At 35.3% G+C, this 18,501-nt stretch overlaps 5 protein-coding genes across 9 annotated transcripts in view; 3 read left to right on the top strand and 2 right to left on the bottom strand.

The window, feature by feature from the left end:
• The window catches only part of LOC105230932 (protein roadkill), a 173,701-nt gene extending 168,114 nt beyond the window's left edge, over positions 1-5,587 (bottom strand). For both annotated transcript variants that reach the window (XM_049449723.1, XM_019991980.3), the window contains exon 1: positions 4,916-5,587. The gene's annotated coding sequence lies outside the window, so the exon portion shown is untranslated. The remainder of the gene's footprint in view (positions 1-4,915) is intronic.
• On the top strand, positions 933-3,491 carry LOC105230935 (probable cytochrome P450 6d5). The gene is made up of 6 exons (XM_011211977.4): positions 933-1,527; positions 1,646-1,798; positions 2,323-2,522; positions 2,595-2,828; positions 2,891-3,133; positions 3,209-3,491. Exons 1-6 carry the CDS (start codon positions 998-1,000, stop codon positions 3,382-3,384), a joined length of 1,536 nt encoding a protein of 511 aa, XP_011210279.3. The 5' UTR covers positions 933-997; the 3' UTR covers positions 3,385-3,491.
• Positions 5,588-5,957: 370 nt separating the features above from the next.
• LOC105230931 (dnaJ homolog subfamily B member 12) lies at positions 5,958-8,069 on the top strand. 3 transcript variants are annotated; one of them, XM_011211973.4, is made up of 7 exons: positions 5,958-6,106; positions 6,167-6,496; positions 6,559-6,754; positions 6,818-7,208; positions 7,271-7,386; positions 7,468-7,631; positions 7,702-8,069. In XM_011211973.4, the coding sequence occupies exons 2-7, from the start codon at positions 6,364-6,366 to the stop codon at positions 7,812-7,814; spliced, it is 1,113 nt and encodes a 370-aa protein (XP_011210275.1). In that variant the 5' UTR covers positions 5,958-6,106; positions 6,167-6,363; the 3' UTR covers positions 7,815-8,069.
• Positions 8,070-8,238: 169 nt separating this feature from the next.
• On the bottom strand, positions 8,239-8,933 carry LOC105230930 (huntingtin-interacting protein K). The gene is made up of 3 exons (XM_011211971.4): positions 8,682-8,933; positions 8,511-8,618; positions 8,239-8,444 (listed from the first exon to the last, which is right to left on the bottom strand). Exons 1-3 carry the CDS (start codon positions 8,829-8,831, stop codon positions 8,346-8,348), a joined length of 357 nt encoding a protein of 118 aa, XP_011210273.1. The 5' UTR covers positions 8,832-8,933; the 3' UTR covers positions 8,239-8,345.
• Positions 8,934-9,222: 289 nt separating this feature from the next.
• On the top strand, positions 9,223-14,312 carry LOC105230929 (heterogeneous nuclear ribonucleoprotein H3). Of its 2 annotated transcripts, none has more exons than XM_011211969.4 (7): positions 9,223-9,380; positions 9,803-10,256; positions 10,323-10,454; positions 11,028-11,172; positions 12,219-12,364; positions 12,562-13,109; positions 13,169-14,312. In XM_011211969.4, the coding sequence occupies exons 2-7, from the start codon at positions 9,821-9,823 to the stop codon at positions 13,406-13,408; spliced, it is 1,647 nt and encodes a 548-aa protein (XP_011210271.2). In that variant the 5' UTR covers positions 9,223-9,380; positions 9,803-9,820; the 3' UTR covers positions 13,409-14,312. The 2 variants fall into 2 exon arrangements, with proteins under 2 accessions (XP_011210271.2, XP_011210269.2); XM_011211967.4 differs by having other exon boundaries at positions 12,439-13,109.
• Positions 14,313-18,501: the final 4,189 nt, after the last annotated feature.

Here is an 18,501-nt window from a genome sequence, read left to right as displayed (position 1 = left end):
ACATCAGCTGATTTATGATCACTGCTGATGGTGAATTCAAAAAGGTTTCGTTGTTGTTTTTGAATCAGTTCTTTGGGACACGCTGAGATAAACTAGGTTTCAAAAATCGATTTTTTAATAAGACAATATTAAATTTTACAACACCTCTAGCATATTGTCCTAAATTTTCAAGTTGATCCGAAATATTTTCGGATATACAGCCTTGACAACTTGAGCGCTCGATGCTAGCACCGTTTTGAAATGCGTTTTTCTTACTTTCATTCTTAAAGACTTGGTCGAAAAATGAAAAAAAAAAATTCGCGAAATTTTCGCTGAAATTTTAATTTTTTTCTGCCAAAAAAACAATTTTTAATTTTTTTTCTTTGTTTAAGTTCTAAGTTAAGGTTTTAACTAAACATGTATTTGTTCACTTTAGAAGATCTTTCCGAGGGATCACCGGAAATAGTCGAGTTTAAAATATTTTTTTCAAAAAAAATTCAGAATTTCTTTGTTAATAGATACACTATTTATTTGTAACAATACAAAATTCTAATAAAATATTTCATTTTTATAAGAGAAAAAATGTTGAAAAAAGACTGTTTTTTACCCGAGGAAATCCATGTAACCCCTTGAGATCTTATATGCTTCTAAAAATCTTCGCGCCATATTAAGAATTCATTTTGAAATGCTTTGAGCTGCAATCAAAAAATGTTGAAAAAAGACTGTTTTTTACCCGAGGAAATCCATGTAACCCCTTGAGATCTTATGTGCTTCTAAGAATCTTCGCGTCATATTAAGAATTCATTTTGAAATGCTTTAAGCTGCAATCAAGACTACAATATATGAATACCGCTACTCAATATACATATGTATACATGCATATAAGTACAGAGAGATTTCATATTATAAAGTATTTCCTTATCAAAAGCTATAAAAGGAAGCAACAAAATGTTATAATTTCAGTTCCCTCAGCGCGTCTTACATTAGCTGTTGCGGCAAATTTGTTTTGTATCGAAATATGTTTTTATTACTGCTAATAGCTGTTTGTACATTCTCGATTTTTTACGTTAAATGGATTTACACATTTTGGAAACGCAAAGGTTTTCCTTACCTTGAGCCAAAAATACCATTCGCAGTATTAGATCCAGTCTTTAAACGTGAAGCAGCATTGGGCACTGCCATTCTCGATGTTTATCGCAGAACAAAAGACAAAGTGTTGGGCATCTATCTTATTACGCGACCCGTTTTGTTAATACGCGATGCGCAATTGGCGAGAGACATACTGACGAAACATTTCGAAAGTTTTCACGATCGTGGCATACATGTAGATGATGAAGATGATCCGCAATTCAGTGGTGGCTTGTTCAATCTTAAAGGACAGAAGTGGAAGAGTTTGCGAGTGAAAATGACACCGTTATTTACGTCGGGAAAATTAAAGGCCATGTTTGAAACCGTCGAGGAAGTGGGTGATAGAATGGTCAACTATGTAAATGCGCAGCTATCTGACGTTGGCTCAAAAGAATTGGAATTGCGACATGTAATGAGCACGTGAGTGTGTGCTTCAACATTGCATTTCGTTAGTTTTGAAGTGTGAAAGTGACCTTGCACTAATACACTACGAAAAAGTAGAGTGATGCATTTTTAATTTAATATACTTATTTTCTAGCTTTGCTATAGACATCATTGCTTCGGTGTTTCTGGGTTTAGAGGTAAACAGCTTTGAAGAACCAAATAATCCCATATTGAAAATAAGAGACAAATTGAACGAGCCAACGTTCGGCAGTGTGGTGCGCGGTACAGCTCAAATGCTCTTTCCCAGGTAAGCATTTTTTCTCTAATAATTTTTGTTTAATATAAAAATATTCATTTTAAACCAGAATTAATTTATAATATAATGTGCAAACGGTCATGCTATCAGTTAAGTAGTAAGTTGCTTCAATAAGACGATTTTAATTTGGCGCACTTAAATACAAGTAGCGGAGATAAGATTTTGTTTATTTTTGTTTTCATTTCTGAGACTTGTAGTAGGTGATAGAGTTCACTTTGTCTATCAGAAAAATCTGGTTCTTTTATCGGCGTTGAAGATCAGTCAATGTACTGTGAGCAAAAAATATTAAGTTTGAGTTTTGCTGAATAGCCAGAAGTCTCAAGATGCGAAATAAGACGAATATGGTGGCATAATTTCGGTTGGGAATACCAATAAAATCTCAGACTTTTAATCGTTGTTTATCGAGCACCAATTCTTTTATTTTATTGAGTGTTGATCATCAGTTGATGTTTTGATTAAATTAAAGTTTTTGCAACGACTCATACATTGTTTTTTTTTTATATCACTAACTATAGTTTGGAAATGCTCTTCATACGTTTGGGTTGGCGCGAAAAGGCACCCGAAATGATGAGAGAAATTGTTAAGCGGACTATAGAAATGCGCGAGGAGCAAAATATTACGCGCAAAGATATGCTTCAACTGCTCATGCAACTGCGCAACAAAGGTCAAGTTAACGACAATGATAACGATTGGTCTGCTAAAGCGACTGACAAAGGTACATAAGTACATATTTTATTTGCTGAACCTAACCATACTGTATTTGCGCACTCTCCGTCCATATTTACAGATTCAGCGAAGCACATGTCAATTGAAACCATTGCCTCCAATCTGGTGCTTTTCTATGTGGCTGGCTATGAAACCACTGCGTCCACCATTTCGTTCACCGCCTTTGAATTAGCGCAATATCCAAAAGCGCTAGAAAAGGCACAGCGTGATGTGAGAGATGCGATTGAAAGGCATGACAATAAGTTTACTTACGAATCGGTACAGGATATGAAATATCTGGATCTCTGCATAATGGGTTAGATTTAATTGAAGATATTTATTGTCAATCTATAAGCATTTAAAGTGAATTTTTTGTAGAAACTACACGCAAATATCCTGGACTGCCGATTCTCAATCGCCAATGCACGCAGGACTATCAATTACCTGATAGTGATTTGGTAATCAAAAATGGTACACCAGTTATTATTCCGTTATTGGGTTTTCATCGTGATGAAAAATATTTTCCGGATGCTATGCGTTGGGATCCAGATCGGATTTTAAATAAAAATTACGATCCCGTCGCTTTTATGCCATTCGGCGAAGGACCCAGACATTGCATTGGTAATTCAATAATTTTTTTTAACAGGTTTATGCATTTTTTTATTTAATAACCTATTACTTGCCTACTTTAAACAGCACAACGTATGGGCAGGGTTAATGCAAAAGTCGCATTGGCGAAATTGTTGCTCAACTTTAATATCGAATTAAATCCTGTGCGAAAGGAAATTGAAATCGCTAACTTTGGTGTTCCAATTATGGCCAAAGGTGGCATAAATGTACGATTATCCAAGCGAAATAGAGAGACACAATGAGAACATGTAGATTGAATTTGCTTGAGATTGGTTAAACATATTTAATACCTTAAAAGACTCTAAAAAATAAAAAAATAATAAATAAATTTGATATTATAAAATGATAATTGTGGTAGTAAATAATAACACAAAACAACAAATCTGAAGGAAATTTTTGAGACTGATGTGCTAAGACGTCTGTGGGGTACTTGAGTTCAACCCCTACACCCCTTGACTACAACACAAAAAATAATAGGTGTTAGGACATTTTTACTATCATTTTCCTTTTGCCTTTAACAGCAAACAAGCGTATTGAAGTGAAACAGTGAGGTGAAGCTATTTGGCTGGTTGCTAGCACAAAAGTGAAATCACGCGTAAAACAGCACCTGTGTCAATATAAATTGAATAGAAATAATTAAGTTCTAGCGAGAATTCATAACTCCTTAAGACCAGCATTAATATCTAGGGGATAGCTATAATACCCTACACAGGATCTTTTTTTTTTTTTGCAGAGAAAGGCATAAATAGATCTTTATCGTGCATTTGATCGGTTTGTATAGCAATTTCTTCTTAGATTGTACCGATGCCTTGGATAATAATCCATGGTAAAAGTCCTGAAGGTATCACGAAAAATCCGAAAGTTTTCTATATAAGGACGAGCTGTTTATTGACCAGTATGTGTGACTATAGTGGTACAGACCTTAGCGCAACTTCGTTCTGGATACTGTAGCAGGTTAAAGTCCTACTTATCCAGAATCGACCCCGACATACCTAATGTATGTCCTGCATGCAACGAGTCCCGCATGACACTGGCCATCTCTTTGCATGCCCCACAAACCCTACCCATCTAACACCTTCCTCTCTTTGGTCCGACCCCGTCGAAACAGCACGTTTCTTGGGCCTACCGTTAGATGACCTCGACGACAACACAAACAACCCTTACCATTCTGACGGGGATTAGCTAACCGTTAACAACAACAACAACTATAGTGGTACAACCTTAAGCATTTCTTTGGAGATTGTACCGTTGTATTGGACAATGATTTATGCCAAATACACCAAACCCATCATAACTTTCGTACAATGAAATATACAATAATTGACTTTATAAAAATATTTGCACAAACTTATTTTGAATGAACATCACTGACGATTGTCTATTTATGTTATTGAATACGAATGGGATGCCCCTTAAAAATCGATAAACATAAGTTGGTTAATCGACAAAGAAAAACAGCTGTTTCCATGTAAATTTTAATTCACAACACAAATATGAATTAGTTGTCAATCGTAAATGCTTATATGAATCTGTGTGTGCTAATTGGAATCCTTAGCTTATATTTTAATACTTGAGCTGTTTTTTATACATTACGCCCATTTAAGTAACCGTATGAATAAGCTTACACCGGCATATCGGTAGGAAGTATGCATCAAACATTCAGAAGTTTAGTTAAATAAAATGTGGTCTGCTTGCATATATTATGTACTTTTAGCAAACGTTTCTATCGAAAATATGATCATAAGAACAAATATACAAATGAGTTTTACCTACCTTATCACAAAGATTGTTCAATTTATTGCAATGATTTTCCTCGCTATTGCAAACGCACTCAATACAAACACAAACACTTTTTTCGCTGTGACGACGATTTAGTTGACTTTACCGGCGCTCTTACGTGTGTTAAAGCGAGATGACTGCTGGTGCTTGAATTTGTTTGTTTTTATTTTCATAAGCTATACAACAGAACCGTCAAAATAATTCTTATGCAAAATGTAGACATTTAATAATAACCGTCCAGTTTAACTGTAAGTTGGCACGTTTTTATGCAAGAACATTTAGTATATTTCTCTCTAAAAAAAACTATTAGCACCAAGTCAAATACATACGATATGGTTAGAATCGTACGAGATATTCAATTGCAATTAAGAGCTAACAGCGACGTCGACACCGACAGCGACGCGACGACGGATACACAGACGGCCTTTGCAACTATGACTATGAAGACGAGCTACCCATCGAGTGCACTTTTTCACAGCACGTTTATGGTCTCAAATAATATTAATTACACTAGCACTGTGTCAAAATATTGAAATTCTATTGGTTTTTTTAGATTTGCGAGTATTTTACGCGCATAAATACGCAAAATTTCACCAGAAAGTCGCTATTTTCGCGGACGCAACGAAACGAGACGACGTCGATAGGAAAGTTCGCCCAGAGCTGCCAAATTTTGTAACACATGTAAAACCAACACGCCAACAAATAATGACAACGAATTTAAAAGAAATCGATAAGAAGTATTTATCGATCTGATTGGAAAAAAATTAACAAATTTTTTCCACTTAACCGAAACAAAACTCAAAAGTAGAATTTTTATAAAATCATACGAAGATGCTAGATTTTTTAACATTCGAAATTTTCGAGTTAAGGTCACTAATATTTATTATGTTAATTACAAAAATAATTACTGTCAATGAAAATTAATATGGTTAATAAATTCACAAACTATTGGTTAACTAAGTACCTTATTTATTATTGTTAAAGGATTTTCTGGTTTACTTACCATTTTTCATATAAATTTGTTAATGATTTTTAAACTCTTGTAATGTTTCAAAGAAATAAATCAACCCTGTACTTCGATGTGAAGAAATTGAGTAAAAGAAAATGTTAAAAGTGATGTGTAGGTAAAAGAAAATTTTCATAGACACGGTCAAGGGAATCTAGAAAAAGGAAAAGTTTTTGCAGGTATGAAGATAAAAGTTCAACATAAAGACGGATTAGCTAACACCATTTTACTGTACATAGATAGAAAATAAAACTGCGAGTAAGCCTTTAGGATTTTTTAAAGATTTCAATCCTAGCCCTTCGGTTGCTGGCAGAACTTCGTTGCATTTCGGTTATCACTCGTCACTTGGGGGGGTGCTGATTTAAAATTTAGTACTTTTAAACTATAATTGCAAGTTAATCAAACATCACCAGATAGGAACAGGTGTACAGCTATAATGGATGGCAATAAAGATGAAGCGCATCGCTGCATTGACATAGCGGTGCAAGCCTTTGCCGAGGGTAAAATGGAAAAAGCAGAAAAATTTTTGCTGAAAGCGGAAAAACTATTCCCTACAGAACGTGCTAAAGGTGAAAAAATACAAATCTGTAATTTTCATTGTTAATAACGTTTACGTTTTTAATTGTCTTAGAACTCTTGTCCAAAGTAAAAGCTGGCGCAACTACTGGGGGAAACAGAAGTAGTACCAGTGGAAACGTAAATGGCTCGCCACATCGTAACGGTGCGTCTAATGGTAATGGTCCACGTAAACGCAAGAACTCTGACTCACGTCATGTGGAGCCTGAATATACGAAGGAGCAATTAGAGGCCGTGCGAAAAGTTAAAGGGTGAGTATTGATTTTTATAAAGTATGTTGTGAATTTAAACTGATAATTGTAAAATTATTTCAGTTGTCGGAATTATTATGAAATCCTAAGTATTACCAAAGAAGCAACGGATTCCGAAATTAAAAAGTCATATAAAAAGCTGGCTTTACTACTCCATCCTGATAAAAATAAGGCACCGGGCGCTTCTGATGCTTTCAAAGCAGTTGGAAATGCTGCAGCTATTCTCACGGACGCAGAAAAACGTAAACAATATGATTTGTATGGTATTAATGAGACACACTCAAGTGGTCACGGTGTACGCAGAGACAATTACGAATATGCTTATGCGCGTGGTTTCCAGGCTGAGGTTAGCCCGGAAGATCTATTTAATATGTTCTTCGGTGGAGGTTTCGCCCAACAAAATGTTTACATGCGTCAACAGCGACGTAGACAACAGCATCGCGATGATGGCGAAGTAAGTGTGAATTTTGATTGCGAACATGAAACTTTATTTATCTTTTTATGCACTGCTAATAGAATCAATCAAACTCTTCGGCTCTAATCAACTTTTTGCCTATACTGTTATTGATCGCATTATCGATGGTATCCTCATTTTTCATATCGGACCCTATTTATAGTTTGTCGCCATCACAGTGAGTAAAAAAGAAAGACAAAAATATAAATGCATATTTATTTATGCATGTACAATTCAAAAATAAATTTGTTTTTCGTAGCAAATATGCTGTGAAACGTGAAACAAACCGTCTGAAAGTCCCCTATTATGTGAAGAACAACTTCCATTCTGAATATCAGGGATCTGTTGGGCGTTTGGAAGAGTCGGTGGAGGAAGACTATATAGATCACCTAAAGTATTCTTGTAGTCGTGAACGCAATTACCGTAAGTCATTGCATCTTATTCCAAATTTGTGAATTATGCCAAAGTTGGTTTACGTTTTTGGTTTTTTCAGGTGATTCTATGTTGGCTAAGGCTCGCTCATTTGGCGATCGCGATCTCTTCCGCAAAGCGCAAAATATTAATATGCCTTCTTGTGACAACCTACAAAATTATTTAAATACGTAGTTTATTTTAACTGCTTAAACGGTGGATTGTCTTTGTTATTATTTTAATTTCGTTATTTAAAAATTTTACCCAAAAATACAAAGCACGTAAGCTCATAAAAATTTAACTATAATAATCTACGAAGATACCGATGAAATAATATTTAATAAGAAATATGTAATGACAAACACTACACGATTTTTAAGCTAATATTGCGGTATTTTTGGTTTTCATATCCATATGTAGGTGTTAAATCATCCATGCATATATAATAAATATATAGTATAAAATCGCTACTATGTATAAAGTGGCAAATAAAATTTATTTCAAAATAAAAACGGAAATAAAAAATGTTGTTATTATTTCCTATATGGTGTATGTTCTTGTTATGGACATTTAAAGGTGGGATTATTCAACACTGAAGTGAAAATGTGCTTAGAAAAAATATATTCCTAGCATGACATTTTATTTTATTTATTTTTTCATTTAGTTTTTACAAAATATTAATAGTACGGACAATTGTTTTCATGTGTTTTATCAGCCGGAAGGATATTAGTTAGCGATTATTGCCTCTAACGCCGCAACTACATCACCGCTTTGTTCACGCAGTACTTTCTCTGCTTGTGTGCGTGATATTAACATTTCATTCATCTATAAGGAAATTATATTTAAGAATAATAACACATTCGAACATCTGCGCCTTGCATGTTGACTTACAATCAGTTCAATGTCCTCTTTTTTGACATGGACTTTCAGCAGCTCCATCTCTTTGGCCACCTTACGTTCATCTTCTTTGCTGCGTTTGTTTCCGATTTGCTCTACTGCCTATTAGTATCAATTGTTAATATAATTCCAAATTTTGTTAGCAAATTATTAATGTCCACTCACACTAGATATGTGCGCTGCCGAAATTTCCTTCTCCTCTGCATAATCTGTAACGCGCTCTAAATCGGCTGCACCACCGTCATGACGAGTTTGTTTCTTTTGCTTTTTGTCTTGTACCTCCTCCTCGGTGCCATTAATTTCAGTTTCAGACATAATCGATGTAAATTTTATTAAACTAATTTGATATATATTTCTTTACTGTAAAATGTGCGAAATTGTTAAAGGAATCACAGCAGAAAAGGAAGGTAGAAATGTCATCGCGCTGTTTAGTGATCACAAGAAAAACTTGTAGACTTTCCGCTGATGTTTCATCGATATTTTGAAAATGTGCCTTAAGGGTACAAAATTTTTAAACTAAGTATATATATTATTTTAAGATATAAGAATATATTTTTTGAACACATTACATATTCAATTCACAAATTAGTAAAGCATTTAGTCAAAATATTAATTTTATATATATTTATTTATTTACTAGCAAATGGCAACTTTATTTTTTGCAAAAAATGGTAGCATTGAAAATGTGTTTTTGATAGTTGGAGACTTTTTTGATATCCCTTTAAGCATCGCTTCATTCATTTCATTCGCTTCGGAAAAGTTTTTGTGAATTCTAGTGTGCTGCTGCTGAATTTTTTGTAACATAAAATAAATTGAAATATACATCAAAAACAGTATATTTTTGCAAAAACTAGTAATTAAAAGGTTTGTATTACTCGCTAAAGTAAATTAAATTTCGTATATTACGTATAATACGAGAAAACACGTTGGAGAAATTTTGCAAATTCTTCCGCCGAATTCTTTTCCACAAGCTGTCGTTTCAAGATGGCGGATTTGTAAAAAAAAAACCGCTGTGGTAAATACGTAAAATTTGCAAAAAGAAAAACATTATATTATATATTTGAATAAAATTTTCCTTTTTTAATAAAATAACTTTGAATTTCTTAATATTTGGACAAGTTTCAATATTAAAATGTTGGCGTCGTGTTGCGTGAATGTGGTGGTGGAACCACCGGCGAATAATATCGATTTCTTTTACCAAAAGATCTTAAACTAACACCTCTTGATATAAAGCAAAATTTCGGATTTAAAATTGAATAATCAAAAATATTTGTTTTTTTTTTTAGTTAAATTCACTTAAAAAAATGGCAACTGACGCACAAACTAACAACGAGGATTACTCCCAAGAGTACGGTGATGATGACAACAGCCAAGAATATGATAACGATCAACAAGAAGGTGATGAATATGATGATCAAGATGAAAATGATGATGACAATGACCAAAGTCAGGATCAGACCAGTATTGGTGGTGATGGTAACGGTGGTGGTAATAACAGTAACTCTTCCGGTCCAAAATACATACGTTTAAGAGGGCTACCATGGTCGGCAACTCATAAAGAAATCTTAAATTTTCTAAAGAATGTGAATGTCGTTAATGCTTCGCAGGGTATACATCTTATCACCAGCCGTTGGGATGGCAAAAATACCGGCGAAGCATATGTTGAGGTACAAAGTCAAGATGATGTTGAAGAAGCGCGAAAATTAAACAAAGGCTTAATGGGACATCGTTACATTGAAGGTGAGTTAATAAAACAAAAGCATACGTTTTTTTATATGGTTTTATATGCTACTATTTAATTCTCAGTATTCACCGCGAACCCTAAAGAAGCTAAAGAAGCCATGCGTAAAACTGGCAGTCATGGCATGTCATATGTTGTTAAACTACGCGGTCTGCCATATGCGGTCACTGAGCAGCAAGTCGAAGAATTCTTTAGTGGTGAGTAAAAATTTTTTAGTTATTTTTACGTTATGGTGTTTAATTTTGAATACTTCCATAGTTGTTTTTTTTTTTTTGGAAATACATAATATACTTATTATTTGTTATAAATATGGTATCCACCATTAAATCAGCTGTTTGGGATGTATAAAATATTATCTCCAACATTAATATAAGTCCTTGTACGTAAATGTAGGTGCAAGCAATTTTGCAACTCCACATGTATTTATAATTTTCAATTGCAACAACATAGTTTTGTTTAATATTAGCTAAGTAAATTCGTTAAAATGCATTAACAAATAACATATTCTAGTTAGATCACTTATTTTAGTTTAGGCTGAAGCGGATTTCAAGATTCGCTTATCTCCATTTCAAACCACAAATATATATATATATACAATCAAACTTGGAACCACTACCACCTTTCCAAATAGCAAAAAAAAAAACTGCGTTACAACATTTGCCGCAATAATGATGATTTTTTATAAAGTTTCTCATAGAAAAAAAAATACAACAAATTTATGTATTGAATTGAAAGAATTCTTAATATTTGGTTGTTATCGTCATGGGCAGGGTTGGAAATCAAACCGGATCGGGAGGGGATACTTTTTGTTATGGACAAAAGGGGTCGTGCGACTGGGGAAGCTTTTGTTCAGTTCGAAAGCCAGGATGACACTGAACAAGCCTTGGGACGTAATCGGGAAAAGATTGGGCACAGGTGGGTTGTCACTCTAATTTTCATTGTCTCAAATAATAAACAACATACTTCTCTATTAAATAATACAATAAATATGTACAATATACATTTGCCTTTTTTATAGGATATTTTTGCTCTGCAAATTGTTTGATAAGAAGATGTGAGAAACTTTCAAGTGCAACACGAAAAAGTCGTGTTTTTATGCTTTATGCTTTCGAAAATTTAAATAACATGACGTTTTAAGTGAATATTTTCAAGTTAATTTTCTATTTTTAATGCAAATTATTTTTCTTAATTTTTGAGATTTTTTCTTTTTACTTCCTTATATTTATATAAATTAAAATTAATGTTTTCTCAGTTACTATTTAATCTGAATGATTATAAGACATGATCTCTGCTTTTGTAACCTTTTGAATACCATTACTAATTATTTTACCACAAAATTATATTTTCACACAATCCATTTAACAAAAGAATATGCTTTTCGTACTTAACAAATTTATTTGCACTGCAATTGTCTATTCTTTTGTTAATTCAACTCTAGGAGGAAGGTTCCAATAAACGTCACTCATTTCGCCTCGATTATCGATTACACAAACGAAAGGAGTAATCGAAATCATAACAAAAAATAATAATACAATAATATTTTTAAATACGATATTCTTTATATACATATATAGTTTCGATGCAATACTAAACTCTTATTTAAAATTCAAATCGCTTGGGCTGCGGTTGTGGGTGGGGTCTTGGTTGGGTCCATATCCACATAAACACGCACAAAACGAAAAACCAAACGCGCCTCGGAAATTTAACATGGTCTCTAAAATGCAGCTGCTGCTGATAATTTATCAATTTTAGTGTCAATTGAAAACGTGCACATTTAAGAAAAATTTTAGGTGCTTCAAATCCTTTAAAATATCTATCGTCATCATCAATTGCAAAACAGTCGAGCAAAATAGTGAAAAATACAGAAAACTACGTAGTAACAGTGAAACGGGGTGTCACTACAAATAACTGTACTTCTGTTTAAATTTTCAATGTTTCCTTAACTTTTCTCCTTCCCGCAGGTATATTGAAATCTTCCGTAGCTCACTGGCTGAGCTGAAACGCGCTGCCAAAGGCAATGGACGCAGTGGTCCATATGACTTGAAGGATCGTGGCGGAAATCGAGGCAATGATTACGGCGGCGGACGCAACATGCGTGGCGGCAATGGTAAGTATGCGTGCTTTAAACTGGAAAGACCTTAAACTGACTAAGTGCTCACTTTTTATTTTGGCGCCCCACAGATTGGGGTAACAATGGCGCTCCATTCGGTGTTGGCGCCAACAACACACTTGGCTTTAATAATTTACCCAACTTCACTAACTCGGGTAACTTTGGCAATAACTTTGGACCGAATGGCAATGGAGGTGGCAATGGCGGTGGTATGGGTGGTTTCGGTAATAGCAATAATGGCGGCGGTTTCGGTGGTTTTGGCAATAACGGTAATTTTGGCTCAGGCAACGGAAACAATGGTAACTTCGGCAACGGCAACAGCGGCTTTGGTGGAAATAATCGTTTCAACAATAGCGGCGGCAATTTCGGCAACGATTTCGGTGACTTTGGTAATTTTGGCAATAACCGAAATTTTAGTAATGGCGGCAATTTCGGTAATGACTTCCCAGTCGGCAACAACCGCAATGGTGGCATGGGCGTTGGATCGAACAATGGCGGTGGCGGCGGCGGCGGTAACTTTGGCAATTTCAGCAACTTTGGTAATTTCGGTGGTAACGGCGGTGGTGGCGGTTCCGGTGGCTCCGGTAATGGCAATATGGGTGGTGGATTTAACGGTGGCAACGCTATGATCGGCGGTGGTGGCAATTTCGGTCCAATCGGCGGTGGTCGCAATGACAATGAGTACTTCACCATCCATATGCGCGGATTGCCATATCAGTCGTTTGATAATGACATCTTCAAGGTGGGTGTGACACCACTGACTTAATTAAACATAAATATTAAATTGAATTGTTTTTGCAGTTTTTCGACCCAATACGCCCAGCCAATGTGCGTGTTAATTTTAATAAAAGTGGCTTGCACAGTGGCACCGCCGATGTCTTCTTCGAGACGTACGAGGATGCTCAACTAGCGATGAAGCGCCACCGCGACCAAATGGGTTCACGTTACATAGAGCTTTTCTTCGATGGCAAAACCAAAGCCGGCAATACAAAGTCTGGTGGCGGTAGCGGTGGCGGTGGCAATTTTCAACGCCGCATCTAAAGCAAACAATGCAAATGTGGATTGGGAGTTGGTACCGAGGCATCTTCACGTTTCATGAAATGTAAAAGTTTGCTTTTTTTTTTAAATCAAGTCAACGCAACCCAGTTTCAAGGGGAGGGGAAAAGAAAATTACTAAATTAGTTTTCGAAATAAATACGCAATTTTTCATCGCTCATCTTCGTAATCACCGCAATGGTACTACAAGTGGTCGTGTAACCGTTAACACAGTTACTACTACATTAACCTTTAATTTGTAATTTGTTTATGCTATAAGTCAATTCAGAAACATGGAAATTACCTAACCAAACCACACATTACAATAATAAAAAAATACATTTAAGTTTTATTTTATACTCTGTGAAAGAAGCAAACTTAATGTTTACATATATGTATATTGAAACTTAACTTACATACAATGTATACACCCAACTGTAAAATTAGCATGCACATCACACAACGTGAGGAGGAAGTATGATGCGCAACTAACTCATTTTTATTGAATTAATTTTAATTCGTTTAAATTATACGCTTTGTCGGGTATCGTATTAGAAACTCGGCTTTTACCGTTATTTTTTCAAGGCTATACTTAATTTGCTAAAACTGGCGTCCTAAAATTGTTAATTTTTAACGTAACATAAATTCCATTTACTTAAGCACTGTGTTAGAAAAATACCGTTTTTTTTCTTAGAAACGAGGCAACATTAAATAAGTTGCCACCAAAAGTATTGCTGAATATTATTGTGTCAGTAAAAATTATACGCAGAAATACGCAAAAATGCTGCATAACACATTTGATTTAATGAAGCAATTGAGAGAAACCATGTAAACAACAGAAGATTTGTGCGCATAACTCATTTCCTGAATAAAGAAGAATTTTTACCTCTTTAGGAGGCAAAGTAACTTACGTATGTATGTATGAATTTTGTTTTTGTAACGGATATGCGTTTGTAATTTGAAATGAATTATACGACTGAAGCTTCACTCGTGCTGCCGCAATGACAAGGGTTGGCCGGATAGCTTAATTGCGTTGGCGAGGAAAATTGCCTAACGCATGCAATCGGACATAGCAACATGTTGGCTCGCTGTGTGTATGTATGTGTGTGTAGAGATGTGAATCACAAAGAGCCACATTTAGTGCATACTTTTAGGCGCATATGAGCTGTTGGCCGTTAAATTTCAGATCTTTGTTGTGGTGTTTGCAAGATACCAATGTGATTTTGTTGTAATTCTAGTGATGGAAAATAATTTGGAGAAGTGTCACCGAGTTGTCAGATTTTGATCGGTTAAAAATTCGGGTCCATTCTGATTACGTAAACCCGACTGTCGTGGGAACGGTGATTGGATTATACAAGATACTTGTATCATCGAGGTCATCTAACGGTACACTCATGGAAAAAGTGTTTACTTAAGTGGAAAGGACCTGGATATACATATGTACATACATATGTAGGTTAGGAAGATGTCACAAGCAAAAATTTGAACGTTGCTGATGTGTCTACTTTCTTTGAAAGAAAAACGAACCTGCTTATTCCAAGTAGGAAAACATTAACCTGTTTAGCGGCGAGTGAACGCTTGTTGCTTTGAAAGTGACGTTAACAGATAATATTTGTTGGTAAGCAAATTAAGATATCTTTATACGATCGAGTACGTGCGCTTATCACGCATGTAATCTGTAGAGTACTAGGCTTAGATAATAGATAATTTAAAAATATGCATATCTAACCTCATTTCGGCAGGCATTTGCGGTAGTTATGATTTATCAAGTTTTTATCAAAGCTGCCAATGTGATTACCATTGTACATTCTTTCACTTGGAGAGGGTTAAGTTCGACAAAGCAAACTTCGTTGAATGGCAGTGCGATAGGCATACTAAAGTTAGTATGTAGCTCGAAGTTTTGGTAATACTATGAAAAAGTAATTTTCCCCGCACTTTACTGGGTGGTATTTCAAAAAGTTAAATTCTCATGTTGTTCATGTACAGTTTTAAAATGAATCTTGCTTAGCGGCAGTAACATAAGTGCCAAGTAACGGTAATAAATTCCAAATGCCGCACAAAAATTCCGATATTTACATAGCGCTGATTTGATTATGCCACCAGATATCGCTGGCATTCGCCTAAACTCACACATACATATGTATCTGTGTATATGAGTTTAGTATCACCATTTGAATTGCCCCACTAAATGTGTCACGCCTTCTCGCTAATAATTAACTTTCTATAATTTTTCCATTAATGATTTTGTTTACTCTTTTATACTCTTTATGATGACGTAGAGAAGTAGATTAAAAAATGTTTTTGCACATTCGTGTACTACTAGGGTGAGCAAAAATGTTCGATAATCATCTGAATTACTCTTGCAAGCGATTTCGAAATGTTTTTTGTGAGCGTAAATATATCCTTATGTTCAAACATGTCCTCGATTTCAAACAATTTTTCGAATTATCGAAATATTAGTGGCTCTGTGCCAGCGATCCAGCTGAATGATCTGAATTATGGTGCCTTACATAGTAGCATCATTCATATGGGCAAAGTTTTAAGTTTTAAAAAAATTCTACAAATAAAACTCTGTCGAGGCGCTTATTAACTGATTGTCGTCAACTTTACCAGCGATAACCATAACCTCAAATTATTTATAATACATCCTTGTTATACAATTTGAAGACTTTATATTTGAGATTCCGAACCAAATCAAAACTTTTTGAGTATCTACAGAAATCGTTTTCGAGTTGTGTTACCTTATAGCCAGCATTTATGGTTCAAGAATCTATAAGTAGGCACTGAATAGAACTTATCGGGCTCTTCTGGGCAACTCAATCAACAAGTAAGCGCTATTTTTTACTGTTATTAATTTCTAATTTTCCGATCAATTAGATTTACGACACTTTCAGACTGAGCTACGTATTCTGATGTCAATAAAAAACGTAGTTCTGGTGGAATTGGTTCCTTTAGATACCCTCAGCAGGGATATTGTAAACCGATTAGCAACTTTTTAGGACTTTACTGTTGGCTGATATGTCTGTCGTTAAATGAAGTTTACAGTCTAACCACGCTAAATAAGAGACCAGAATTGATAACACAAAATCATCTCAACTTAGTCATATTAATAGTCTGAGATATTCCATTCATCTTAGTCTCTCTGCAATTTGGCTTTAGCGGTACTCACTGTGGTTATAGTCAGACTAAAACTATGAAACTATAACATATACTTTACTGTTATATATACAGAATGTACTTTGATTGTTACGTCGCTTCAAAGACGGCGATTCCGATATTAACGACCGTCCGCGTGAAGGATTTTGGCTTTCCTGGCTTCGAAGATAGTCAATTGGAGACATTGCTCGATGAGTATCCGCGTCGAATTCAAGAAGAGCTTTAGCGTTAGGTATCACCCCTCAAGCTATTGATGAATGATTGGGAATGTTTCAGAAACAAGGAACTTGGGTTTCTTATGACCTCAGGAGAGGCACGTTTCCGCTGCATGACAACGTTCTGCTTGACGTTGCTACGATTCAGTGCTGAGTTTTTTTGTTTTATATGAAGCAATTACTACGCAAAGAGAAAGTTCCTTATCTTCACAAGTTTAACACCTATTTTCTTATGATCCAATAACCACGATAAAATGGATTTTATAACCAGTCAAAGTTGGTAACGCCAAGAAAAACTGTCCTATTAAGTGCTTTTTGATCTTAAAATCCCCCATTGAAATAAGTTAACAAGGACTTGGTAATGGCTAGAGCCTTAATTTATTTAAGATCAGCCATTTGCAATAGGAAATGTGGTAAGGATGGTAGGTTTCCTTTCTTCAGTAAGTAATTCGTAGAAAAATTTGTCGACGGGTCATCAGGTTCACATCAATAACTTCTACATATTTACTTATATTAGGTTAGGTAGTCGATGGATCTCATTTGGACAGCTGAGCTCGTTGCTCTATTGTATACCAAAAAAAATCTTTAAAAAGGATAATCAGATTCGCAAAGATCGACGAAGGGTTTTGAAGTTACTTCAATTATTTATTATTTTTTTAAGTGGTTAATATCAAACCCAGCCACTTTGCTAGGTCCGAAGGTGTGTCCACCGACATATTTTAGTCTCAGTCTTGCAAAAGCCGAATAATAAAGAAGAAAGCGGCAAGATTTTTCAACTCGCCTTCCTCCATACTGAGCGTCTGATAAAAGATTTAGCCGCAAGTGTGTGAATTTATTGATCAATATCCTGTTAGAACGACAACAATTAGGGCGAGATTGTCTTTGCTAAGGGCAAGTAGCTTAAAGGACTTTCTACTGTTCACTCTGACCCAAAATAATCTCGCAGTCACACAAGTAATGGTTGTTAAGCAGCGCTTGAGGCGCTCTCGGAGCGGTCCCGCGTTGGAATACCAGAGGACAACGAAGTTCCAACGCGCCTCCAATAGGATAGTATTTGTGTAAGAGAACCCTGCCTAGTTTTGGCTCATTGGCTTTGTCGTTTCCGGCCATTCCGCTGTGACTGGGCACCCAAACAAGACTAATACGGAAGAAGCTTGATGTTATTCCTAATAAGGTCATGCACACCTTGACTAGTTTTGAGCACACAGTCAATGAGATCAAAGCCGATGTAGTCGCTATGCTATGGGGCATATTCACACCTCTCTGAAGGATACTTTGCTGTTGCCTTGATACGAGTAGCAGCCACATTTGCTGGAAAGACAATGCAGTGATCGAGTACTCTAAAGCTAGAGTTCATGACGAGCAACTGATAGAAGATTTCATATATATTACTATATACATATATTTATGCTTACATACGAGTATCTCAGATATCGAATGAATCACGGATTCATTACTAATAAATATATGATATAAAAAGACGGTGAATTTTTCAAACTTCGGTGTATCGAATCGTCAACCTGTGGCAACTTCAGTGATTCCCATACCTCTGCAATCTATGTTTGTCTTTTGGCATTATATATTTACACCCAGCGTCACACTTTGTTTAATGTATATACGGTTTTGCTCGTCTAAGCACATTTTTATAAATATCTCCCTGAGTGAACCGATATTATTATCGATTTATACATAATCACATTTTTATAAAATTTTAGACCAAGTCAAGTC

Source organism: Bactrocera dorsalis, chromosome 2 (genome assembly GCF_023373825.1).
Source record: "Bactrocera dorsalis isolate Fly_Bdor chromosome 2, ASM2337382v1, whole genome shotgun sequence".
In the NCBI taxonomy this organism is placed as follows: Eukaryota; Metazoa; Arthropoda; class Insecta; order Diptera; family Tephritidae; genus Bactrocera; species Bactrocera dorsalis.
Note: the sequence above shows the minus strand (reverse complement) of the source record. Positions and strands in the feature narration are given on the sequence as shown.